At 37.9% G+C, this 27208-nt stretch overlaps 1 protein-coding gene across 4 annotated transcripts in view; it reads right to left on the bottom strand.

The window, feature by feature from the left end:
• Positions 1–27208, bottom strand: part of Dcx (doublecortin) — a 124738-nt gene that overhangs the window by 9566 nt on the left and 87964 nt on the right. For 2 of the 4 annotated variants that reach the window (XM_015497980.2, XM_048796835.1), the window contains exons 4-6: positions 24730–24832; positions 22712–22834; positions 10472–10566 (exon numbers count right to left, since the gene is read on the bottom strand). In XM_015497980.2, the coding sequence (XP_015353466.1) occupies positions 10472–10566; positions 22712–22834; positions 24730–24832 (321 nt within the window). Of the gene's footprint in view, positions 1–10471; positions 10567–22696; positions 22835–24729; positions 24833–27208 lie in introns of all 4 variants that reach the window. The other 2 variants (XM_015497979.2, XM_048796834.1) reach the window with 1 other exon arrangement.

Genomic DNA, 27208 nt, shown 5'->3' with positions numbered 1-27208 from the left:
CTCTCCCTCATGCTCATTCCTCTTTTTAACCCCTATATTTAAGTGAAATATTACTTAGAAATCCAATTCATGAGAAAAGGTGGGGTGGCAGATTTTTACCCAGCTCCATCTTTCTCTGCACCTTCAAAAGTAGCAAAATTTGAAAACCACTATTTTTGTGCTTGATATTAGCAAGATACCAAAGAGAATAGAAAATCTAGAATCAACAATGTGGATATTTGGTAAAATGGGAGAAAATAACTTCAATAGAGAATTGTCTAAGAAAATTGGAGAAAAACTTCTGCTCAAGGTAGAGGAAAAAGTGGAACTGAGGAAGGAAAAAGAACAGTGGGAAAGAGAAATTCATCTACTATCAAGAATGCTTTCTACAAGGCATAGTGGCACATACCTCTAATCTTAGCTGTTTGGGAGGCTGAGGCAGAAGGATCACAAGTTCATACCAGTCTCAGCAACTTAGCAAGGCTCTGAACAATTTAAGGAGATCCTGTCTCACAGTAAAAAATAAAAGGGCCTGGGGATCTGGGGATGTGGCTCAGCACTTAACCCAGGTTAAGTGCTCCTGGGTTCAATCTCTGGTACCAAATAAACAAGCAAACAACAATAATAAAAAATAATGATTTTTGCCAGCCAGGTGCAGTGGTACATACTTGTAATCCCAGTAACTCAGGAGTTTGAGGCAGGAGGATCACAAGTTCGAGGCCAGCCTCAGCAACTTAGTAAAACTTTGTCTCAAAATAAAAAATGAAAAGAGCCGGGAGTAGTTGTAGAGTGCTTGCCTAGCATGCATGAGGCCCTGGGTTATCCTCATTATCACACAGACACACACAAACACACACAGACACACACACACACACACACACACAAAAGAGGAGATAGAATCAGAGAAAGAATGACTTTTATTGAGAAAGATGTGGCAGAAAAAAATTTTAGGCTACTGAGAATGGAAAGAAAAGTAAACCACATTCAGAAACCTAAGGTTTTAAACCTGGCTAATTTGCAATATGATACTGAAATGTCTTTGAATGTTGGTTTCTTCACTAGTGTAAGACTTTGGAGAAGACAATCTGTAAGGTTTCTTCCAGTACTGAGACTATAATCTGGGACTCTCAAAGGAACACTAAATGATTTTAAAAACACTACAAAGGCAACTGTAGCAAATGGACCCACTTCTTTTAAACCTACCATCCCCCATCCCCTCACTGTAAATCAGGCTTTGGCAATCTTCACTATAATAGGTTAGATGTAAATATTTTAGGCTTTCTTTGATGACCATGTATGATCTCAGTCACATACACTTCTTAGGGTTTTGTTTCTTTTACAATCATTTAAAGATGTAAAAACCATTTTTATATGAGTGAGCTATCTATGCAAACAGAGCCAGGACCCTGGTAGGATTTGGCACTTCCATTCTAAACTATCAAATGAAAGTTAATTAGAGGGGCTGGGGTTGTGGGTCAGCAGTAGAGCGCTCACCTAGCATGTGCAAGGAGCTGGGTTTGATCCTCAGCATCACATAAAAATCAGTAAATTAAATAAAGGTATTATGTCTAATTACAACTAAAATATTTTTAAAGTTAATTAGAAAACTAATAAATAGGCACTAAATACAAAACTGAGGGAATAATAAAACTACAACAAAAACTTGTGAACTTGATTTGAGGCAAAGTGATATATGATGGAGTTGTGTCTCTAAAGGATTTAGTTCTCAATTACTTGAGAAAAGTGAAAATTGAACATCATCAAAGGTAGCTTTAAGCTGCAGACTTCCAGAAATATGGCTTAAGACTGAAAATCTTTTCTTCCATAAGTGTAATGACATTGGCAAAACAACTTTTTCAAAACTCTGGAAGTGGATCAAATATTTATAACAATCTGAGAAGTGTTTATTGAAAGAAAATGGCCAAATCTTTGACCAGTGTGGGAGCTCCCTGGAAACTTCTGCTTACAGAGTTCTTCTTTATTCGCATGACAGAGCACACTTGCTGTTAACAGTATTTTCAGGGGGCATTAATCACATGCAATTGTTTAAAAGTTGCAATGGCCTGTCAGGTGCGGTGGCACACCCCTGTAACCCCAGTGGCTCAGGAGGCTGAGGCAGGAGGATCGTGAGCTCAAAGCCAGCCTCAGCAAAAGCGAGGTGCTAAGCAACTCAGTGAGACCCCCTGTTTCTAAATAAAAGACAAAATAGGGCTGGGGATGTGTCTCAGTGGTCGAGTGCCCCTGAGTTCACTCTCTTGTACTCAACCCCCACCCCTCAAAAAATTGCAGTTGCCTAACGTGGGAGCAAAAGTAGGGGAAAATAAACCTTACTGGAGCCAGGTGTGGTAGTGCACACCTATAATCCCAATGGTTTGGGAGGCTGAGACAGGAGGATTGAAAGTTCAAAGCCAGCATTAGCAATTTAGCAAGATCTTGTCTCAAAATAAAAAAAATAAAAAGGGCTGGGAATGTAGCTTAGCAGTAAAGCACCCCTGGGTTCAATCCCCAGTACCAAAAAAAAAAAAATAAAAATAAGAACAACAACAAAAAACTTACAAGGAAAAGGTTAGCACTCTCCACAAGGGACTTTGAAATGCTCTAACATATATTCCTGGGATTCTAGAAGGTGAGGCATTTGTCAAGGACTGAGAGTAATCTTAAAAAAGACTAAAGAAGGCCCTAATCTCTCGCCTTTGGCTGAACTTGAGGCCCTATGTAAGCAACAAGTGAAGAGTTAAGGTAGAGTAGTAACCTACCTGTCAGAGCATTGAAACCTGCTCCAACACATGCACAGACCCCCTTAGCGAAGGTTAGGAGACTTAATGGATCCGGGTTCTAGAGACAGTACAAATTTGTGTTTTTAACTCTTCTTTTTTTTCCCTGACTATCTTTATTTTTTTGGTAACAGAAATTGAACCCAGGGTCCTTAACCACTGAGGCACATCTCCAGCCCTTTTTACTTTTTATTTTGAGATAGGGTCTCACTAGGTTGCTTACAGCCTAAGTTGCTGAGGATGGCTTCCAACCTGCAATCTCCTGCTTCAGCCTCCTGAGCTGCTGGGATTACAGGCCTGTGCCATCATGCCTGCCTCCTCTTCTTTTTTTTTTAATTTTTAGTTGTATATGGAGACAATATCTTTATTTTTTTAATGTGGTGCTGAGGATCAAACCTAGTGCCTCACACGTGAAAGGCAAGCGCTTTGCCACTGAGCTATAGCCCCAGCCCCTCTTCTTTTAAAATAAATTTTACTTTGTATATTTGAGGTTTACAGCATGGTGTTATGGGATACATATAGATAGTAAGTGGTTACCATAGTGAAACAAATTAATATCTATGATCTCACATTTTTTTGTGTGTGACAAGAGCAGCTGAAATTTACTTACTCTCTAATACAATACAATTTTATTAACTATAGTTCTTACATATATTGTATATATGGTTTCTATATTTGTTCATTCTACATTTTGCTACTTTGTATCTTCTGACCTACATCTCCCCATTTTTTCACCCCTCCCTTGCAGTTCCCCTGGTAACACACTGTTTTATTCTTCACTTCTGCATATTTGACATTTTTTTCTTTTCTTTTTAGATTCCACATATAAGTGAGATCATGTAATATTTTTCTTTCTGTGTCTGGCTTATTTCAAAAGACAACCACATGAAGTGGTAATTATAAAAATGTGCTGATGGACTTATTGTGCATAAAGATGTAATTTGTATGTCTATAACAGCACAAAGGAAGGGGGAAGAAACAGGAACACTGTAGCAAAAATTTTATATATGATTTAAATCAAGTTGCTATTAATCTAAAGTAGATTGTAGTAAAATATTAATTATAATCCTTAGGGCAACACTGAGAAAATAGCTCAAAATAAAATCAGTTAAAAAAATCAACACGGGAGTTAAATGGTATACTAGACAATACATATTCAACAAAAAAGGGCAAGAATTGAGTAATAAAGAAACAAAAAGACAGAAGACATATAGAAAATAGCAAAATAACAGATGTAATTTCTACTTTACCAGTAATTACATTAAGCACTAGTAGTTTAAACACTCAAATTTAATTTCAGTCACAATGATTGGAAGAATGGACTTAAAAAAATAGTATCCAGCCTTATGCTAATGGAAGCAATTTAGATTGAAAGACATAAATATGTTGAAAGTAAAATGATGGGAAAATATCTATCATGAAATCAATAATTAAAAGAGAACTAGAATAATTACACTAATATTGGAAAACAACTGACTTTAAGACCAAAAAAAAATTGTTACTGGAGACAAAGAACTTTTTATAATGATAAAAGGGCCAATGAGGGGCTGGGATTGTAGCTTAGTGGTAGAGCGCTTGCCTTGCAGGTGTGAGGCACTGGGTTTGATCCTCAGCACCACATACAAATAAATAAATAAAGGTATTGTGTCCATATACAACTAAAAATAAATTTTAAAAAGGGTCAATGACTCCAGAAAACAAAGTAATAAATGTATATGCACCTTAACAATAGAGCCCCAAAGTACATGAAGCAAAACCTGATGGAATCAAAAGCAGATACTAACAATTCAACTATTTTAGCTGAAAATTGTAATACCCCCACCTTCAATAATGAATAGAACAACTAGGCAGAACACCAAGAAGTAAATAGAGTACTTGAACAATACTATAAGCAAACAAACATCTATGGAATACTGGAGGACAGCAGAATACACATTGTTCTCAAGTGCCCGTGGAACATTCTTCAGGATGGATCATATGCTAAGCCACAAAATGAGTCTCAATAAATTTAAAAGGGTCAAAATCATAAAAAAGTATATTGTTTAAATATATGGTAATTAAATTAGAAAGTTATAATAGAAAGACACCTGAGAAATTCACAAATATGTGGAAATTAACCCACTGCTGACTAACTAGTGATTAAAGAATTAGGAAGATTAGAAAATACTTTGAGATAAAGAAAAATGAAGTTACAACATGTAAAAACTTATGGGATGCAGTTAAAGCAGTTCTCAGAGGGAGATTTATATGAAATGTTCTAAATGTGCTAACTCATTGATACAGTGGTTGCCAGGGGAAGGAGCTGTGACTACTAATGGGCATGGGGTTTCTTTCAAAAGTGATAAAGATGTTCTAAAATTAGGAAACAGTAAATGTTGAACAATTTTGTTATTATACTAAAACCTGCTAAACTGTATACTTTAAAATGGTGGTTTTTATAGTATGTGAATTATGTGTGAATGAGATGTTATTTTTAAATATACTTTAAAAAATCCCTGACATTAACAGTAGAATGCTGCTCATGTGATTTCTGAGAACACAACCATACACAGTAATATGCATGTATAGTTGTATAATGAATATAGTAATACTCAGGATGTAATGATGTGTATAAATGTAAGAGAGAGTTTTGTAGTAGCTTTTTCTATCACTCTATTGTGGCTACTGATGAATTTCATAATATAAATTTGCATATAATGAAATTTTGCTGCAATAGAAAAATCACACGATTAAGAGTCATGGGACTCAAATTTTAGGCCCAACTCTGCTATTTAACTTCCTCTTCCAGGCCTTTGCTTTCTACATCTGAAAAATGAGGAACTTATAAACTATAAGATCTTTAATGTTCCTTTTAGTGCTAAAATTCTATAAAATATAATAATTACATTTTTTTTCTTTAGTTGCACTAAATCACAAGAAATGAGATGGATACTGCCAAGTTAACAAACTCCCTGGATATTTCTCAGGCATTACAAAAGTGCTCTTAAAAATATGAAGGTCACTTTGAGTCTTATCATACTAACTCACTGCGCTTTACCGTTTATCTCTGCTCTTAATTTTCAAGTAACAGACACTTTAGTGAAGTTGTATTGGAACAATGGGTGAAGGCATAGGGTAGAATTGTGAGGCGACTCCACTTGAAGCTGCTGTGACTTAGAATGTGTTAGAGGTACAGGCTAAGAAGAGAATTCACAAGACCAGAGCTAGGCATGAACTTCTGAACCTCTGTACCTCCATCAATTTATTTCACATTCAAAATGTGTTTTCTTATGTGGGTAGAACAATGCTCAGGAAAAAGAATTATCTTAACATTCTGGTTTTGTTGATTGATATGTAGAAATACAGAAACACACATATTGCGTAACAATACAAATAATTTGCACCTGAAATTCATTTGCTTAGTCCCTTGGAGCCCTACAGAACAAAATGTTTGTAACAAATACAGCTGTGCTGGCGATACTCTTGCGTTAGAGAAAACAAAAATAATAAAAAAAAATGGTCTCTGGTCCAAGTAGCTTATAGTCCAAAGGAAATCAGGGAAGAGTTTTGAAAAAACTGGCTTCTAGTTTGAGTTTGCTATTTCTCAAATGAATGCTGCACTTTTATGGTGGCGTGACTTTGTTCTTGCTGGGTTTTAATTTTTTTAAAGCTGAAATGCCTGTTCTCTTTACCAGCCATCAAAAGCTTACCCAGTCTTCAAGGCCCCACTTAAATGTCACTTCTTTGAAAAGCTTTCCCCATCTCCCACCCTCCCCCAGTCTGATGTCTTTCCCACCCTATTTTGTCCTCTTGCAGTCCTTTTTTTGGTCTCCATTACACTATGCACAGCCACGCATATTAGAGTTATTTGCCCTTGTGATTTAGGGGTCAGGACTCTGTTTTATTCATCCAGCTATCTCTCTGGCCACTTCTAGAAAGAAGAAAGAATTTTTGGAAACATAAAGGAAAATGTATATTTAAATAATGTTAGTTTTATATTCAGATAATATGTTATGTTTAGATACTTTGCAGACAAAATGCCTCCAAGTTTAAAGCCATGGGTGCAACTATTAATCTGGGAAAACTTTTAATTGAACGAGTTTCCCTGTTTTTAATTTTTTAAGATCTTGAAGGTGGAACTATCTCTAAAGGGGATCCTCGATAATTTTTTTGTTTAATCATACTGAAGCTGTCTTTAATCTCTGCACCTCTTCGTTCTCATCTACAAAATGAGAATACTATCTGCCCTATCTTTTCCACAGGAATATAACAAGGGAAAAGGAGAAATGACTATGGAAAAGGCTGAACCTTTATAGAAATGTAAAATGTTGTTCTCATTAAGTACCCGAAGATTTACTTTGTGTCCATATTGTAGCATTTGAGTATGCGGACTTTGGCTAACCCCATTGCAGCTGCATTAAGGATTCTCCATGAGCTGCTTAAGAGGAGAAGCCAAAAGGCTGATTACAGCTTAGGGCCCCCATCACAGCCATCAAAAGTTACCAAAGGGATTCTGGGACTTCAAGTTTGTTTCCAATTGTGCAGGAGGAAAGTCACGGCCTCAGCCACCTGCTTCCTGTCTCCACCATGACTCACACCTTTCAGGTTCACTTGGATAGAAGTTCAGATGAGATATGCTCAGGCCCACTGCCCTGGGATATTGATAGTTCTAAGGCTCAGGTACCTGTGTGAAAGGAGGGGTATGAAGCTGGGACCTGAGACCCAGGGGGATTGAGCCAAGGTCACAAGACACATTTTAGCTTACACAGAAAAATCATTTCAAGCTTCATTACTGGTGTAAGTGTGAGGCTTATTGTCCCTCAATAGGATGCACTGAGGGGGATGCAACATTATTCTTATGATAGCCTGGCTCCAAATGCACAATCTGAATCTAATCACAAGGAAATAGCAGACAAATCCAAATTGAAGGACATTCTACCAAGTAACTGACCTATTCTCTTCCTTTCTATAACATACTGTACCAAAAGATTAAGTCTCAGGAACTTTTCCAAATTAAAGAAGACCACAAGGATAGTGTAATTGAATGCAATGTGTTTTCCTATCCTAGATGCTGAACCAGAAAAAGAACATTACTGAGAACTGACAAAGTTTGAATACAGACTGTATTATGTCAGTGTTAAATTTCCTGATTGTGGTTATGAAAGAAAATACTATTGTTCTTTAAAAATACACACTTCAGCATTCAGGGTAAAGGAGCATGATGTTTGCAACTTAATCTCAAATGATTCAGAAAAATAGTAAAATGCATATAGGTATGTCTGTGAGGTTAGGGAGAGAGAACACACAAAAAGGTGATTTTATCTCCAAAGGGGATCCTCAATAATTTGGGAAAATAAAAACAGCTGGTGAATCTATACAAAGGAAATACAGAGGCATTTATTAGTCTTGAAACTTTTTAATACTTATTTTTTTAGTTTTTAGGTGGACACAACATCTTTATTTTATTTTTATGTGGTTCTGAGGATCAAACCCAGTGCCTCATGCATGCTAGGCAAGCACTCTGCCACTGAGCCACAACACTAGCCCAGTCCTGCAACCTTTTTGTAAGTTTGAAAAGATATAAAAATAGCAAGTTTTTAAAATAGTGCATTATATAAAAATTCAAGTGTTTATTTTATTTTACAGCTTGTTCTAGAAAATTATATGATTTATTACTTGTTTGTTTTTTTAAACAGTCTTAAGGAAGAATAATTTTAAAAATAAAATGATACACTGAAAATTCCACAGTGAAGAAAATAGTGAGGCCCTGTAATGCTGCCACTTGTGAGCTTGTTCTAGTCCTTTAATAATTCATTTTTAGACTTATATTAAAAAAAAAAGACAAGCAAGCCACAAGTTCCTGCAAGCCCAACCAGGAGAAACGGTTTAACAATACCAACACTCACCTCAATGGGTTTATGGATGATGGGTCTTCAGCCTAAATGAACCAGACATGTCAGTTGAAAAGTTGAACGACTCAAGTGTGCAGAACAAATACCCAAGCTGCCTCTAGCACTTTGGGGAAGGTAATGATTACACTTCCCAGAAGGAAGGCAGGGGCAGAAAGGCACAAAGCAAAGAGATACTAAAATGCAGCGTAGCGTAGGAGGTTCATTATGGGCAGCAGATCAACAGTAAAGGCTGCTCCCATCTTGGAATGTGAATATTAACAAGCTTTGGTGTTCAGCAAAGAATAACTGAAAGCTAATTGTAAAAGTAACTTTCATCCATCTCACAGTCTCTGAGTAAATGTCTATTGAGACAGGTCAGAAAATTCTGAAACCAAATAGCTCAGCAGGATAATCAGAAGGTCCTGGTCAGGATCAATATCAGAAGTTAAAGGGTAATTAAGGGAATGGAATGGACATTAGGAATGATAGGACAGGCAACAGCTGTCTGATATAGACAAATTAAAAGTCTGATGTAGAAAAAATAAAATGAAAATGGATGTCAGGCAGTAGCATGCTGTTCAATGTTTAACAACTGACTTTCTATGGGGAAAAGAAATAACTGATTTTCATGGTGTAAATATTCCCACTGTGGCCAAGTTCAAGTTACCAACATGATGTTACTGAACACAGGAAGTGATATACACAATCAGCTCTCAAAAGCTAGTGTGAACTGACTCTAGCATTACACTGGTAGTGACCTCAGTACCAGTCCCATAGCTAATTATGTTTTCCTGGTAAGTAACTTAGCCATTTGGGTCTCAATTTTCTCATCTGTAAAATGGCAACCTCATAAGTTAGTGAAAGAATCAAATGAAATAAATTCATCTCCATCTAAGGGGTCTTCCACCGCCTGTCACCATTTATGGTTCTGTGATGGAGTTAGCCTTTTTTTTTTCCTCTCTTAATCTCACATCAAGTCTTGTGAACCAGAAGAAAACAAGAGAATTTTAGAGGAACCTGCTTCACAGTGTAGTCATCAGAGGTGAAACCATGTACACATTCTTCAGGTGTAAGAAATTTAAGGCAGTGACCACCTTGCATATTTTATACAGGAGAGATTTCTGGGCATCAATCTGCTTGGAAAGTACAGCTAGGAAATTTACGTACTTCTATTATTATTTGTGGTTCTGGTTATGGAACCCAGGTCCTTGAAGGTTCCATACTACTCCCCTAGCCCCTACACTTCTATTATCTTAATGATATATTTATTTGGGATAGCTAAAGAGGTGCAAATGGTGCCAAAGCCACTGCAATATGTTAGTGTCTTTTCTCGAAACACTGCACCAGAATCTGCCACACAATGAACAGAGTAAAACAAGAGTCTATTCATAGATGTCCAGCAAATCTAAAGGGAGTAACTTGGTACAAGTGTTTCTTGACTTCTATCTTTATGTTACTTCCCTTGACTGGTACCTGGTGTTGCCCTCAAAGGGTATCAATTTACTATGTTTCTGAATTGGGGAGGCAAATGTTCAATCCATCCCCCAAGACATTGTTTGGTTACACAATTACCTCAGAAGGAGGTACATGGGATCTTTGTACTTCTTCCTTTTGGAAAAGATATAGATGTAACTGGAAATCTAAAAAAGCAGGTGTCAGAGGAATAAATAAAAGTAACAAGAAACTTGATCCCTGTTGGGATTCTCAGGACATCAAGCTAGCAGAGCCAGATGAAGGGGAATTCTGGCTTTAATCTGCCATTGAAGTAGAATGGAAGAGAAAACTTCCACCCTGTCATTCAAGAAACTGAGTGCAAAGGAGTTTAGTAAGGTATAAGAGACATAATACCTTGTGCTTCCGGAGGCTGCCAGGACTGGTAGGCGTAGAGATGGGAGACTGCTTAGACTTGGGGGTAGAGAGCTGGCTGCTGGAGGTTCCGTTTGCTAGCCCAAGGCAAGAGAAAAGGAAGGGATAAAAATCAACAGCATACAAAGGAGCAAGTTATCCGACCCCTCCGAAGACACTAAGAACATTCAAACAAGGCACACAGACAACCAAGTGATTTGATGAGCAGAACAAAGGTGAAAAGAAACACATTCCTGAAAAGGACAAGAACTGCAATCCTCAGTTAATTAGGTCCCTATGCAGTGCAAGGCAGACATCATCCCACCCTTCCCATCAGCGCCCTCCCTGAGTGCTTCCCAATCACGGGGGCCTGTTTCTTTTCAAACCTTTTCATATTCATTCTCAGGTCTGACCCTAACATCTCTGGGAGGTAGTCTGGACAAGTATTAGTTTACTTTAACTTTAGAGAGGAGAAAAGTGAGGCACAGAGAGGTTATGTGCCTTACATAAAAGGCAAGAAATATAAGTGCTTCAGACCAGGGTGCATCCACTTTGGTGGCAGATGATGGGGTAGGAATGGAACAATACCGATGTAGATCTGTTTCCCTCTCTTTTCCTGCTCACCTCCTCCCGCCTTTGCTACCTCATTCTAGGTGGAAAAAAAGGATCATCCTAAGGAAAGAAAGAGAAAGTAGGCTAATCAGGAAGAAGAAGAATGAAAGGGAAAGTGGAGGAGAAAAAGAAATTGAAACATAAAGAAGAGCCCAAACAGAAAAATGGGGCAGGGGAGAGAATTAGAGAGGCAGGGAGGAGCTGGGAATAGGGGAGAGGAAGGGTTGAAAAATATTGGTTAAGAGAAGAATGAGAACTGGGAGAAAGGCATAGAGACAAAGGTAGACAACTGTGGCCAGAGTCAGCATATATCCCCATTTGTCTCTAGTCAATAAAATGCTGATTTAGTTTTGAACATCTTTATATTCCATTTTGCTTTGAAATTGTTTTATATTCCCTTGCTGATGAGTTTTTTAATATCCAATTGTGAAAAAAGAAATGTGTTGCATTGAAATGGAAAAATTAAACAGTTTTCAAAGTGGATTCCTGTTCAGACATTTCATACTGAAGTGAGTTTTTTTTTTTTAATTTTAGAGCCTACATTGTTAAACAAAGATATTCTGAAATGTGTTTTTAAAAAAAGCAGGGGCTGGTGTTTAGCTCAGTGGTAGAGCTCTTGTCTCATATGTGTGAGGCACTGGGTTCGATTCCCAGCACCACATATAAATAAGCAAATAAAATAAAGGTCCATCAACAACTAAAAATTTTTTTCAAAAAAAGCAAATTTAGAGAGTGAAGGAGAAAGTGTTGAAAGAGAGAGAAAGAATAAACAGAAAATTAAGCAAGTAGAAAGATGACCTGAGAATGCCACTGTTAGTCCAACAGATAAAGTTTAAACTGCGTTATCATTAATATTTTCTGAAGATTATACTTCTACACTATTTATGGTTATGTTTCCCTAGGTTCTGGAACATGCATAGCAATGGTAGAGATGGGAAATATATCAGTGTGGTGGTTGCTGAATTTATCCAAGTGAAAATGAGTTGGAAAATGAGCACATAAGCTCCCACCACTGTCTGGTTTTTGAGAGGCTTCCCTCCTTGTCCTTCATTTGTTTAGCCAATAGTTATAGAGTACTGCTCATGAGTCAGGCAAAGTACTAGATATTCAGGCAAAGTACTATAAAGTGATAAAGATAAAGATAAAGGGTTTCAGAGATGAATAAGAAACTTCCTGTGGGGAGGCAGATAAGGACACCATGAAGACAGAGCCATGCATAGGATATTTTTGAAGCCCAGGGTAGGGCGGGGAGGGAGATGTAACACCTGAGAAATCTTTAAAGAAGAATCTGGTATAGACAAATCTACACAGAGAGCCAGCAGATTAACAGTTGCTAGGGGCTGAGTGGGGAAAGAAGTTGGAGGGAAATGGAAAGTGGCTGCTAATTCATAGGAGGTTTCTTTTGATGAGACAAAGTTATTCTGGCATTAAATCATGGTAATTGTTGCACAACTCTGTGGCTGAACTAAAACCCATCGAATTGCACATTTTAAATGAATGAATTATATGTTATGTGAATTTACCTCAATAAAGCTGTTTTTTTTTTTTTTAAGATAAATGGGAACCAGCTACACCAAGAGGACTGAAGGGGGTATTCTATGCATTAGATTTGTACCAATGGGCAAAATCATGAAAATGTGAAAGAATATAGTGCTTACAAAGTGCAAGTAGCTTATAATGGCTCAAGTTTATAATGCCAGCAGGGAGTTCAAGGAGATGATGCTGGAGATAGAAGATAAGAGCCAGACCTTCAGAGTCTTTTGTGTGACCTATTAAGTTTGGGTTTGATTTCTGAAAAAAGTCACAAAAAGATTTTAAGTTGAAAGTGATCTGAATTTTAGAACTATCACTTCAGCTGCCATGGTAATACTGGTTTGGAGTGGGCTGGGTTAAGGGTAAAAGAAACAGAGATGTTGCTTAGGTGATAATGATAATGGTGACAACCAAGGCAATGGGGAGAGAAAGAAGGGACTCAGCAATACAGAGGGACCTAGAGGCCAGATAAGCTTAGAGTGCTATGTATACATACCATGTAAGCCACCCAAAGAACATGACCTGTACCAGGCAGCACAGAGAATGTGGGTGCCAGACTGCCAAAGCATCTGGCTTTCTGGCAAAGGCTGCACTGTAGGAAAGGCAAGAGTCTGAAGAGTCACAACTGCTTGAAGCAGTCAGCTGCTCTTTTTAAGAAATGAGGGAGTTAATTAATGAAAGAGTTAATGGACCCCTTACAGTGCCTGAGGGCTTTCTCATCAGGACCTGGTCACTAGCATACAGGATAAGGAACAATCTTAGAGACCTGTGTGAGCTGACACCTGAAGTTTCCAAAAAGAGCTCTGGTATCAGCCTCCTGAGGTCTCACAGATGTGGGCATCCCTGGGTAAGTTCTGGTGCTTTATTCTATAAGGTCGCTATATACTTTGCAGATTCTGGTTGCCCAGCACTTGCCAGTCACAATGCAAAAGGGTGACTATTATATTCCAAGTATTAAAACTGTCTTTTTAAAATCTACACACTTAACTGAGAATGAACCCATTGGCCTTGCCAAGATACGAGAAATTGTTAGTCACAAGCATGTCTGCATGTGAGTTAGTTTCTATCTATTGGCTACAGATCTTAACATATAGGTTTTTCCACAAGTTCCAGTTTTTTTTCCTCAATATATTCTAAAACTCTTTCACCCACTAGCTTTAGAAGCAGTATATAAATACATGTTCCATATATGCCTCTCCATATTATCTGCATATGTGTAAATGTATATATATGTTCTCCAGGTTACTACCTCCAGAGAATCAATCTTAAGCTAGCTGTAAATAAAGGATCTTACTTTGTCATCAACATTCAACAAGCATTTTGGAGATCAGTTTTTAATAATTTAACTGCCATGCACTGCATTGTTGAAAAAATGCAGACACTTCCCAATATTTTCCCAGAATTCCCTGATGGAATGAAATCCAAAATGGACATAGAGAAATGAGAAAACATAGACATGCACAGGCAAAAGTAGGTTCCTTACAAGCTAAAAGAGCTCCTTCATTTAGAACGTAGGTAAAAATATATTCATATACACATTTTTGCATTTGGATTCTATGGGGAAAAATCAGGAAAAGTGCCATTTGATATGGATTCTGAAGTCGATTCACATAAATGTCAACTAAAAGAAGCAGCAGGAAATAATGCAAATAGGATCTGATGAATTCTGTGTGCTCTTGGATTGGTAAACCCATTGTAGAAAGGCTGTCACATTTCATTTTGAGTGAGAATGGAAATGGCACCATTGTTTGATCTTCATTTTCCTTTATTCTTCTTTATTAAACATCCTTAGCTCTCTGGTGGTTTGAAAATGCCTTGGGATGGGGGGCGTCTTCTTCCTCTTTGACTAGTTAGTGTCTTTCATTTTCTACCTCAGAACCACAGCTCTCACTATTCTCACCTTTTATTTATATATAGTCCAAATCCTCTAATTTCTTTCTTCTCTTTATACAGTTCATTTCCCCCTTTGCAACAAGGTATGTCAAAAACATTTCAAACCTTTTCAACAAATAAAGGATAATTATTATTTGTTGAGTGTCTATGGTAAGTCAGGTGTGTGCTCTCTCTCTCTCTCTCTCTCTCTCTCTCTCTCTCACACACACACACACACACACACACACACACACACACTCCAATTACAGGAAGCAAAGTCAGGATTCAAACTTAGGTCTTTTCCAAACCCTGAAGCTTTCATATATTCTTCCCCTCCCCCCGCTTTTGCTATATAGTGTTGGCAGAGAAAAGAGAAAGGAATAAACAGGTAAAAGCAGACACCAGAGCTGATACCCATCTTTAAGACTTCTATCCTATTTGATCGGGTTTAAATTTGAAAGTGGTTAGCAAGAGCTCTTTTTCATTCATCAATTTGGCTGGGTGCATACACAATGTCATGAAACAATAGAAGGCAGACAAGCCAGCATGCCATGTAACTACCCTCAAGCCACAGAGTGCTCTGGGAAGATGGTATTTGTGCCCTGTCTCCTCCCTTAGTTGGTGCCCTTCAGCTATGCAGTACAATTGCCAAGCCTGGCCCTGTGCAGTTTTGGCACACTGGCTTTTCTCAATGATTATTCCTGTCCTTGCCCTTATACTTATCTTTAGCTCCTTGGCTCTGTCAGACTTTCCTGTCAGAATGGAAAGGGACAAGCCTCAACAGGATGGCTGTTAGGGCAAGTAGGCTGATTATCTAGATTTAGAGGGATTGAAAATATATGTGGGAAAATGGTCTCCTGAGAGTGAGGAATAAAATGCTGGTGGTGGTAGCTAGGGGCTAGTTTCCAAAAAGCAATGAAAGAGTCCAGTTTCTGGTATAGATTGTCAAGGACAGAATGTATGGAATCACCAGTCAGGCTGAGTTGATGCTGAGCTCTCAGACTGTGGATTCCTTTGCCTGGAAGCTAGACTGATCCTGAAAAAATAAAATGTAGTTAAATAGAAGTTGGGTGTAAGTTGCCTCAGGAATAGTGACTGAAGAGCTGTCTGGGAAGTAATTTAGACATGTCATTAACACTCTGGGTTCAAATTTTCTTGACCAGAATGGGACAGAAAAAGAAGGGTCAATTTGGCATCTGCTTTTCTTCCAACATCTGATGGAGATGAAACTGATTAAATGCTCATTCAATTAGCCCTGACCTTCTCATCCTAATCCCAATACTTCAGCCCAACTCAAAATCAAGTCTTTTGTTTTTGATTTGATGTCTCTTCTGAAATACTTCTCCCTGAAAATAACCCCAGTCTAACAAAAAAGTCATGATAATAATTTCAGATCCTCCTTAATAATTGTATTTCTACATTTTCAAATCATTTACAATACCAGAACTCACATAATTCTCCTCATAATCCTAAAACATGATGACCAGAAATGACTAGTCTTCTTTTAAACAACAAAGATATAGAGGTTCAGAGAGGGTATGATTTGTTTAACTGGTATAAACTGTCTCTACTCCATGGATGATGGCTTCCAGAATTTGCTCACAGAATCCATTCCAAAATTCCCTTAGGGTTAGTATATCATATATCAGCCACTGTGATCTTTCAGTGATTTCATTATCTGTCATGTGTTCTCTAACTCCTATGTCACTTACTTCCTCATTTTTTCATATGGAGACACTCTAAGCTTTTCTTTATTCCAGTCCAAAGATACCCTGTTTCCTCTTTACACATACAAGAAGTTTTTCTGGAAGACCATCCAAGTGAAACCAAGGTGGTTTCAACTTACATCAGAATAAAGCCAAGAGACAGACCCTGTGGTTTTCACACATCCATTCCAAAGAGTGTTTGGGTAGGGTATCTAGATTGCTTTGACTAATTGTTTCTGCTCAGTAGAAAAGCTTTTGTCCCTTTCCCCAGACCCATTCATTAGGAAATCAAGAACTGAGGGCCCAGAAACAATTCCTAAATGCTTTGGTCATTGGGTTGTTTCTCAGGCCAAATTTCATCACAGACTGTGAGATACTGCAGCTCAGAAGATGAAATTTGAATTTTAAATCTATATCCTACAGAGTCTTATATAGCATACACTTATGAATCTCAAATAAGGGAGAAAAGTAAGATTATTCCCTACTGTAGAACAAATTTATGTATCCAATCCTGCAATATTTTAATACAGATGGTTTTCCTTTAAGAAAAGCACATCTGTAAGGAGGCTAGAATTGCCAGAGTTGTTTTCTCAAGCTTGACAATGCTGTCAATGCTTATTTACTGTTGAAGGTGGTTCTGTTCAGAAGTTTCTGATGGAGCAAGTCTGTGTGACCTGGAGCAGATCACTCAACTTTTGTGTGCCTCAGTTTCTTCATCTGCAAAATGGGGATAATAGCACCTGCCTTATAAATTTGCTGTAAAGACTAAATTAGTCTGCAAGACTATACTAATAATAAGAACTACATAAGTATTTTGAAATAAAAAAATTTGAAATTTACGTATACACTGGTTCCTGAAAAAAAAAAAAACAATCTTCTTAGTGACAAATATTTGTCTTACTGTTTTTCCTCATAGCACCTAGAATTTCTAGATATTCCAGCCAAACTTTGGAGATTCAACTGTATTTAAACATAAGTCCCAGGCAAGGCAGGCTGATAAGACTCCTGTTGTAGGGAGGTACCATATTCATATACTACAGGGTCCTCAGTGGCCTCTGTTATGCTGCTTGCTTCAACCATTTCCTAAGGGGCTCTGCAATAGTGATAGAAAAATTGTCTTCCATCTGGGGAAGCTCTTGCAGTTAAACTTGACAAGAGCTGCAGGTTTAGAAAGAATCAGATGGGTGAGGGTGATAAGGAAGTTTTTATTTTCCCATAGGTCTGCCAAGGGCACCACTTCCCCTTGGAGTGACAGTTGAGAGTTGATGGAATGTCTACGCCAGAGCACTCCAAACAAAGGCACTTAATTATTTCTGGTGCTGGGTTCAATGCAGCACAAAGAGAATGACACAGACACCACACCATCCCAAATCTCTGACCTGAAGATGGAGGAAGGAAGAAGGAAGCTTAGAAGCAAAAACCATTCAAAACAGACCTGTGCATTCACCACACTGGATCTCCCACACCCTGCCTCATGCCAGGCAGGTAGTGCAAAAATGCCTGCCAGGAAGTGAGACGAGCTGAGTTCTGGCTCTTGAGTTCCCTGATATTTTAGAAGCAAACTTGGATAATTATGCTGCTCCAAACTAATTCATGGTGCTATTATGAGGGATAGCTATAGTGCAAGAAATGCTTTGCAAAGTGCACAACACTTAATTTATGCCAAGGATTGTTATCTTGAACCTTTATTAGCAAGAAAAGAAAGGTATTATACTTTTTAATTTAATATCCACTGGTCATATATTACTGTTCAACATTAGAAATATGGCTGGTCAGGCTGGGCATAGTGGCGCAGGCCTGTAATCCCAGCGGCTCAGAAGGCTGAGGCAGGAGGATTGTGAGTTCAAAGGCAGCCTCAGCAATTGTAAGGCCCTAAGCAACTCAGTAAGACCCTGTCTCTAAATAAAATACAAAAAAGGACTGGGATGTGGCTCAGTGGTTGAGTGCCCCTGAGTTCAATCCCCAGTTCCCCCCACCGAAATGTAGCTAGTCAGAATTAAGATATGGTATTAAGTGTAAACTACATGTCAATTTCAAAGAATGTAAATATCTCAATAACTTCTTCGTTGATTACATGTTGAAATTATAATATTTTGAAGGTATTGCTACATAAATTACATCAAAATTTAGTCTTTTCCTTTTAACTTTTAGAAATGTGGCTACTGGAAAATTTTAAATTTTATATATATATATATATATATATGGCTTTCGTTTGTGGCTCAACATTGTATTTCTGTTGAGCAGNTAGTCTCCTAGCAAACTTGTTCAAACCAGAATCAAACCTATATATTTTCTAATGAACTAGAACATGAAAACATTCCTTTATCTGAACTTGAACTGAGCTAATGTTTCATTTGGTTTGAATTCCTGCTAAAGAGAAACATTTTGGGATTTCTTTTGCCTTTGAAGGAAGTTAGTTAAAATTCCATGGAAATGGCCTATCTCCTACAATCTTTAGTTTTTTAGTTGGAATGAAGGTATGTGAATCTATCCATGAATTCCAGATCCAAGATAGACCAATACAAGAAGGAAACACGGTGGTACTACCTACTATGTCCTAGAAAAGAACAAAGACTTTCAGTTCCACCCAACACCACTTACTCTTTGGTTAAATGTATATTAACCTTCATATGTCCCTTGCTAACAGCTCAGAAAACTCTTAACATTTTATGAAATGATTGTTTCTTCTTAAATCTAAAATAATATCTTTTAGAAAAAAAGTTATGCAAACTGAAAACTATAGATTGTCTATACCTCATTATTTTCTTTATCTGATTCTGAACCCATGAGAGCTATTTTATAATGCTATAAATTATAAATATAAATAACTCCAGCTCCATTCATTTACCTTCAAAGTGTCAAAATGCATTCTGCTGTCATGTATAACTAATAAGAACAAATAAAATAAATTAATAAGTAAATAAAACTAATAATATTAATAATGGAAAACTATTCTCATCTTTAAACATGCAAATCCTGTCTTATTCCAAATAAGGAATAAGACAATAAGTTCACCAAGTCTCAGAGAAGAAAAGAAATTTGCCCGAGATCACAAAAGTGATGTGGTTGGGCCTCCTTAGATGTCTCCCTCTCCTCTTCCATATCCTAACTACCACCATCCCCCACTTGACCTCCCCACTTGGAATGGTCCTATGATACTGTTTTGTCTGAGATCAACTTTGCCCCTCTGGGTAGATACATTGGACTTGGCTCTAAACAAACTGCTATGGAATGAGCATAATAATTTTACATGGATTTTCTTACCCTTTGGGGGGTGTAATCATGCAGAGGTTCTAGACATATCAAAAAAGGTGAGCTCAAATATTCTGGAAACTGTCATGAAAGTAGTTCTATACTAGGGTTTGGCTTCATTTATGTCCATGAACTATCTGCAATGAGGATTCCAATTCTCTCTACCAAAAACACCACTTTACTTTGGTGGTAGGAAATAGAAGTTGTTTGTAAATCTGATACCTGCCACACACATTTATTATTCTATTTGCCTGGTGAGAATAAATTCTCATTTCTTTTCTTTAGCAAGGGAGTTCTGAAGGAGCAATAGCATATCTTGGCTGCCTGGGCCTGGACTGGAATCTACTACAACTCTTCAATTTGACAAATATTTATTGAGTCCTAATATATTCCTGTTCTGTCTCTGTCAGTGAGAGGCATATTTTGTAAAGGGGAAGTTCTGTAGCATGCTGTAGATCAATGATTTCACATTTAAACAGTTTAATTCCAGGTGGTTGTATTCATGTGTACTGGGTAACCAATTATATGTAGTCTACAAAGAGAATCTTTTTAAATTCAAGCTTATGCACCCTGAATATTTCTAACTAATAGGTTATATGGCAGTTTAAAAAACAGGTTCACAAATCCTGCAATAGCTCCCTCAAAAGGGTGGATGCTAATTCTTTTCCCCTTAAACACAGACTGAACTTGGTGACTGCTTCTAATTATTAGAATAAAGTAGAAGTGACAGTGTTGGCTTTGAAGACTAGATAATAAAAGGCACTACATCTTCTTTGTTCATTCTTTTGAATCTTTCACTTGAGTGGGAGATCCTGCCAAAAGCCATTTTGGAAGTGGATCCTACAGCCCAGTGGAGCCTTCAGATGATCACAGCCCCTCCCAATAGCCTAACCACAACAATATGAGAGACCCTGAGCCAGAACCACCCAGCTAAGCCACTACAGAATTTCTAACCCACAGAAATTGTGAGATAATAAAAGCTTATTTTAAGCCACTAAGTCTTGGGATAATTTGTTTCACAGCAAGATATAAGTACAGTTAGAAATCCTTAAAAATAGCTAGTGCTATTTCTGAAAAATGATTAGGTAAGCAATTATTGCTAGATTTTATAAATCTTGACCAAATGTTTTAAAGTTCTTTTAAAAATTTTTTTAAAGTCTCTGCTTAGAAATTGTTCAAATGATTTTATTCCCCATCCAAGTGTTAAAACCGGAGGCTTAATAGTTTCAGCAATATGAATGTGCTTAGATAAATTCATGTGCCCTTTTGTACACTTGAACAAGATGTCATCAAGACACACCTATTTTTATTCCTTCAGGAAAACTTACCTAAATTCTTTTTTAAAATATTTTTTAGCTATATATGGACACAATGTCTTTATTTTGTTTATATATTTTTATGTGGTACTGAGGATTGAACCCATGGTCTTACACATGTGAGGCAAGTGGTGTACTGCTGAGCCACAACCCCAGCCCAAAATTACCTAAAGTCTTACTATACTGGGTGAAATAGGTCATTTTGTGCATATATTCACTCAATGACATTACTTGAGCATTTACTAGGAAGCACACACTTTGTTTCGCACTGAGGAGACAAAAACGAATGTGACACCTTGCTCTTGAGGGCTTCAATAGTTAGGGAAGTAGACAAACACATACTTTACAACACAGGCTGCTGAATATTACCCCAGATATATAGACGGCATGCAATGATATTGCATGACAATGGAAAATGATTTCTATGTGAGATCATGAAGGATGAATAGGAATTTTTAAGTGAAGAGTGCTGAGTTGGAAAGATGGTATTCCAGGTGTACGGGAACAGTGTGCAAAGACATTGAGGTATGAAAAGCCTGGGCTGACCTTTTATACTTTAGTTTCTGTTGCTTGAGAACCAAGAGATGGCTGGTCATGTACATACTCGTAGCAGTGTGGTGTAGGCAGGACAGGCTATTTTTCTAGGAAAAGGTATTTCCAAGCCAAGAGGCTACTCAAGCTGCCCCAAATTAAAGGGCCCTGTGTAGCTAGGTGCAGTGGCGCATGCGTGTAATCCCAGTGGCTTGGGAGACTGAGGCAGGAAGATCACAAGCTCAAAGCCAGCCTCAGGAACTTAGTGAGGCACTATCTCTAAATTTATATATCTGGGATGTGGCCCAGTGGTTAAGTGCCTCTGGGTTCAATGCTGGGTACCAAATAAATATATAAACAAAGGGCCCTTGTGGTTCCCTAAGTCTCTCAGGATTGAAGGATTCTCATGATGAGTCCTGTCGGAGCCTTGGGTAAACAAATGTGTAAATCTTAGTGTGAAGAAATCAAATTGTCTGGGTGCAAGTCTACTATCTTCTCAACTTGGACTTCTGTAGCTTTTTAGTTTTAATAGCATCTGTTATAAAGGAATGGAAGACATTTCCTTTTAGATCAGTGCCACTCTAAGACAAGTTTAAGAGTTTCTGCCAGAATGTAAATCAGCACACTGCTGCCTTTCTCAATGAAATAATGCTCTGGAGAAAAAAAGTCAGCTGATCTAAATGGTTTGCTTAGTGGCATAGTTAATTTACATTTGGCACAAGCACCTAATCTCATCACAGACTGACTGATAACAAACAGCTCACTAGTTGGCAATGATCCATACACCACAATTTTCAGATTACTCACAATCCACTAAATAAAATGCTTTATGACAAATCTCTTTGCATGTTTTCAGAACCCTGTGTTGTCTTTTCCTATTGTGAGAGTAGTGCAATCTCATCTTCCTTTTTTTTTTAAAAAAATATAAATATGTATAGTGTACTGGTCTCTCTTTTTATTTTATGATATCTAATTAGTTCAGAGTCAAGTTTGAAGTGCAAGTGCATCAGCTATGTTGATACTTTTGGGTGTCGATTTTTAGGCTTTTGTCCTTGATTCTGATTTTTAATTCCAGATTTATGGATTTATGTTTGCCTTGATTATTTCATTGAATATGTTTTGGCTGGATGATATTGAAGATGATCACAATAATGATAACCATGACAATAAGCATTATAGCAAGAATGGCAAGAAGGCCAGATTTCTGGTCTGTGTCCATTATGAGTGGAATGAGGGTTTGTGACTGTGCCTCCATGACTCCAACCAAGTTTGAGAGTTTTTTTCCTTAAAAAATTGATAATCATGGACACACAGTGATGATCATGAGGAATTCATTTCTCTGCATGCAGAAGGTATTGGCCTCCATAAATGAAGTCAGCGTGCACAGTTAAGAAAAGAGCACTCACCGTCTTGGTCGTTACCTGAATCAGCTGGAGACTTACTTCGGCGCATAGGGCCAGGGCTCTTGGCTGAACTCTTCTGAGGTGTTGGAGATGCCTTTGGGCCAGCTGTGGCTGACGGATTTCCCTTCATGACTCGGCATTCTGGGCAAAAGGACACAGAGAGCTTAGCAGAGGGTAAAACTCAGGCTCAGCATATTATACCAGCCTTTGGAAAATGGAATAAACAGCACAGGCCAAAGCACTTAAATGGTTCAGGACTACAAGGCAGTCTTCATTGTTTGTAGGAATTATGGCCCCAAAGAGAGATGCATGAGGAAAACTTCCAAAAGTCACCTGGGCTAAACAAGGTGTTTAAATTTCTAGATTGTGGAACAAGGACAGGAGTTTAGAAGCAGGTCAAGTAAGTAATAAGTCAAGTCAGTCATTTGAGGATGACTTAGCCATGTCTCAGAATAGTACTTTTGGATATAATGTTTAATTAATTTCCTAGGAGTAGAGGTTGACATCTCAGAGGTTATAGTTACACAGATGAAACATCCATGAGTAATTTATAGGCAGGATAAGCAGTAAGAGTTATTGTCTATTACATACCACACATTGTAATGGCACATTACGAATGTTATGTCATTTTACATGAATGAGTACCACCACCACCATCTTACATTTATAGAGCTCTTTTTGATTTTCAATGCAAGTTATCATAATCCCTTTATGATGGTTGTTTAATGAATAAATGAGTCATCAATGACTGCCCCTTGTAACTTCAGAATGCTCATAGGAGTATAGTACAGTCTGCCAAATATTCCTGCATTTACCTCAGCCCCAATCTGACATATTTGTAGCACTCTTTCTAGGCAGGTCACTTACTTTCCTCTGTTATGGTAAACTTGGGCACTGATAGTGCTGATTTACTAGGAGGATCATTCTATTCATTTTGCTGAGGAAGGTAGAAAGTACTTAAGCCTTATGAAAAGTGGAATAATACAGATGGGTAGAGGATAGTGTTTTCTTTTAGACACCTCCTTTTGCCTGCTATTTAAAGGTGCACTGAAATGTAAATTAACAATAAAGATTTTGGGAGCTATTCTGGTAAATCAAGCTTATTAGGAAACTGAACTGAGTGGAAAGCTCATTTTTGTTTGCTTCACTTCTTGTTTGGTTGATGAACTTTAGTAATCACTGCCCAGAGTTAGAGATGTAGAAAGGCATAGGAAACTGCACATAACCTGTATTTGTTTAGCTATTTGATGATCATTTGCCTCTTCTCAAAGGAATAACAGCAGAAATACTATTTTTTTAGGGTTCTTGTCACTTGAGTTGTTTGTAAAGTTTATATTAGTAAAACTGCCTTTGCTTTTTTAATACTTTACTCCTCTTAAAAGGAAAACATGTTTTGAATGTGTCTTTCCATCAAGATCATATCCTAACCCTGTTGTTGAGTGAGCTAAGTCACCTTTATCTTACACCTGGAGCTTAACCAAAGGAGATACGTGTTCAGCTCCTTCCTGAGATGAATCTTCTGGAATCCTGAATCACAAAGTAAGGTGAACATTACAGCAAACTCAAAGGTGGGGAAAGGGTCTGAGACTAAGAATATCATGGGAAAACCTTTCTAAAATGAGACCATTAACATGGACCAAATAGCTGGAGGATGTTACCTAGAAAAAAAGTGTATACATGGGATTCAATTTCTTTCTCCAAATTTTCCTTCCTGCAGTCTAATGGTATCTATTAGCCCATATGACACAATATGCATTTCCAGAAATATGGTCACTATTATGGCAGATGGTGAGTCTTATTGACTTTGAAGGCTAGATTTCTGGGACATACTTTCACTTAGTGGCCAATGTATTCAAATATATAGGAGAAAGACTAATAGTATCTGCCCTTGAGGGGCCATACTTGGATGTTCTCCAGGCCAACATAAACTCATGTAAATCCTAAGGAATAGAAGTAAGGAGAAAAATAGGGCAAAAAAAACCCAATGGCTAAAAAACAAAACCAACAAAATTTAAAAACCCAATGGTTGTGCTTACCATTTTCATCCAGGGAGAAATCATCCTGAGCATAGCGAAATTTTTCAGGACCACAGGCAATAAAAACATCATCATCACCAAAGAAATCGTGAAGACAGGTTACCTGTGGAGAAAACAGAAACGCTGGATTTGTATTTGGTGTTCTTGTGACAATGAACTTCATGCCATGTTGGCAGTGTGGGAAGCTTCACATGAAAGCCATTGTCTCTTTCAACCAGAGAGCTCCTTTTCCTCAAAACACCTATCACACTCATAGTCTGCACTATGATTCACAGTAAGTGAAGATCAAGTGCTATTGTTTTCTATGTTTCATGTATGGCAGTCTTGTTTCCATAGCATCTAAAGTAAGATTAGAACCATATCTAAATGGAATGGCCCCTACCAAAGTAAAGTCAGTTGGTCCTACAAATGTCACTTTTTCTCAGACTTTCAAATACAAACTATTGTTGGCCCAATTCTGGAGCCAGGGATCTAGGCTAAGGCACGTGAGAAATATTTTCTACAACCTGCAGTGGATAAAACCTGGAGCTGATCCAGAAGTTGAAATTCCTCTCTTCATGTACATGAGCTCTAAAGGATACCACTTCTTGACTGCTTTGTACCCACAAAAATTAGACCTTGGCTATAATGAGTCTAGAACCTGGTCTTGGCCCAGAATATCATTGCTCACTGAGAAACTAAGAAGGGAAAACTGCTGACCACTTGAAACTTCATCAGGAGCAATGGGTCCCATAGATTTGAGTCTTTCCTGTAAAGCCATGTTCCCAGTACCTTCCTGTCCTCCAGCACCCTATGCATGGCTGTTTCTTCACAATACAGTCTCCCCAGCTCCCTTTCTGCAGAAATAAATGAGGGTCCCTGGGAAAGTATGCTGCTCCCTGCAGTCTCCCCACTTCTCAGCTTTTCTAATTACAACTGATAATTAGTCCAGCACGCATCAGGGAAACCCCAGGAGAAGCTATAGAGTCAAAACATGCTTATCCAAATCCTTAGCTTGTAAGTGTTCAAAGCCTCTAATTGTTCTAAGCTTCCCATTCAAGCTGCCAGCAATGGCTTTCCAAAGACATAGTGCTCACAAACTAACAACAGCTTGCTGGGTACAGAAAGCAATATGTTACATTTGAAAACTGTTTATATTAATAACATCACCCCCACCCAAGGTCTATTCAGTCCCTGTTCTCCCAGTCAAGATGATTGCAAGCTTTACACAAAGGGAGAAATGCTTAAAGATTATCCCCATTGTTTTAGCCTTCCAATCATCTATGAAATGCTCAGAGAAGGGAGAAACTCTTGGAGGACTGCCCGGGTCGCTCTTATTAAGCATCTTCCCAGTCCTGAGTCCCAACCTCATCAAATAAACTAACACCCTTCTCCAACCCACTTGTCTCTCACCTATTCATTCCACAATCATGTAATGACAATCAGAGTATCTGATTGAATGCTTACTCTGTGACAGGCACTCTGCTTCCAAATCTGTCATCACATTTTACCCTCACAACAAATCCTTAGAGGTTGGTATTATTGTCATCACTATTTTAGAAATGAGAAATCTGAGACCCAGAGACAATAAATAAATTGCCCAGAAGGAAACCAACAAATCCAAACAAATACAGATCTATCTGACTTCAAAACCTGTGCTTTAAACTACTTAGCAATACAAAACACATACAGTTTGGACACTGGGGAGACAGACAAGTAAGACTGAGACCATCACTTCATGAAGCTCAAAGTGTGATGCAGTGAGATACATTGAAACAGAGTATTTCAATTTAATTCACTTTATATGCTAGGATGGAAAAATCAGTAGGTGCTGTGGAGTGATTTGATGGCCACATCCAAGCAACTCAGTCTCTAGCTGACACTATTCGTTCAATAGGCACATTGTATATGGTCTATATAGCAGATCCAATAATGAAGGATACATGGCTTTGAGCCCCACTACAGACCTCAAGCTAATGTTTTAGACCTTGGTTTAATACAACCTAGAGACTCTAACTTTGATGCACTGGTGTCTCTTTATTGTTTACCCCCTGCTACCTCCTTAACCCTGAAGATTTCTATTGTATCTTCTTGTTCGAGACTGTCCTTGACCCCTGAGTAGCTGCTTTTAGTTTTGGTCATGAGTACGGTAAACTTCAACCTTGGATGTCCCTCTGATAATGGTCACAAGGAATTGTGTACTTTGTTTCATGACCTGCCTGTGCCTTCATAGATTTCAGCTAGCTCTCCCCAGTAGATCACAGGTTTCTGAATGTAAAGATCAAGTATATCTCTCCCTCTGTTTCTTCCCATGGTTCATGGTAGAGAGCTTAAGAAATAATGAAAATTTAGCCAAACCCAGTTCTGCTTCTACTGCATGCAAAAAAGACAAAGAGGAACATTCATAGGATTTGTAAAGATATAGAAGGACAGAGAAGAAGAAACAGGAAGAAGAAATCAATTGTGACAGACAGCGAAGTTTAGCATTCAGAAGCTTTGA

The sequence above is a fragment of the Marmota marmota genome, unplaced genomic scaffold (assembly GCF_001458135.2).
Source record: "Marmota marmota marmota unplaced genomic scaffold, marMar, whole genome shotgun sequence".
In the NCBI taxonomy this organism is placed as follows: Eukaryota; Metazoa; Chordata; class Mammalia; order Rodentia; family Sciuridae; genus Marmota; species Marmota marmota.
This window is presented reverse-complemented; position numbering and strand designations above follow the sequence as displayed.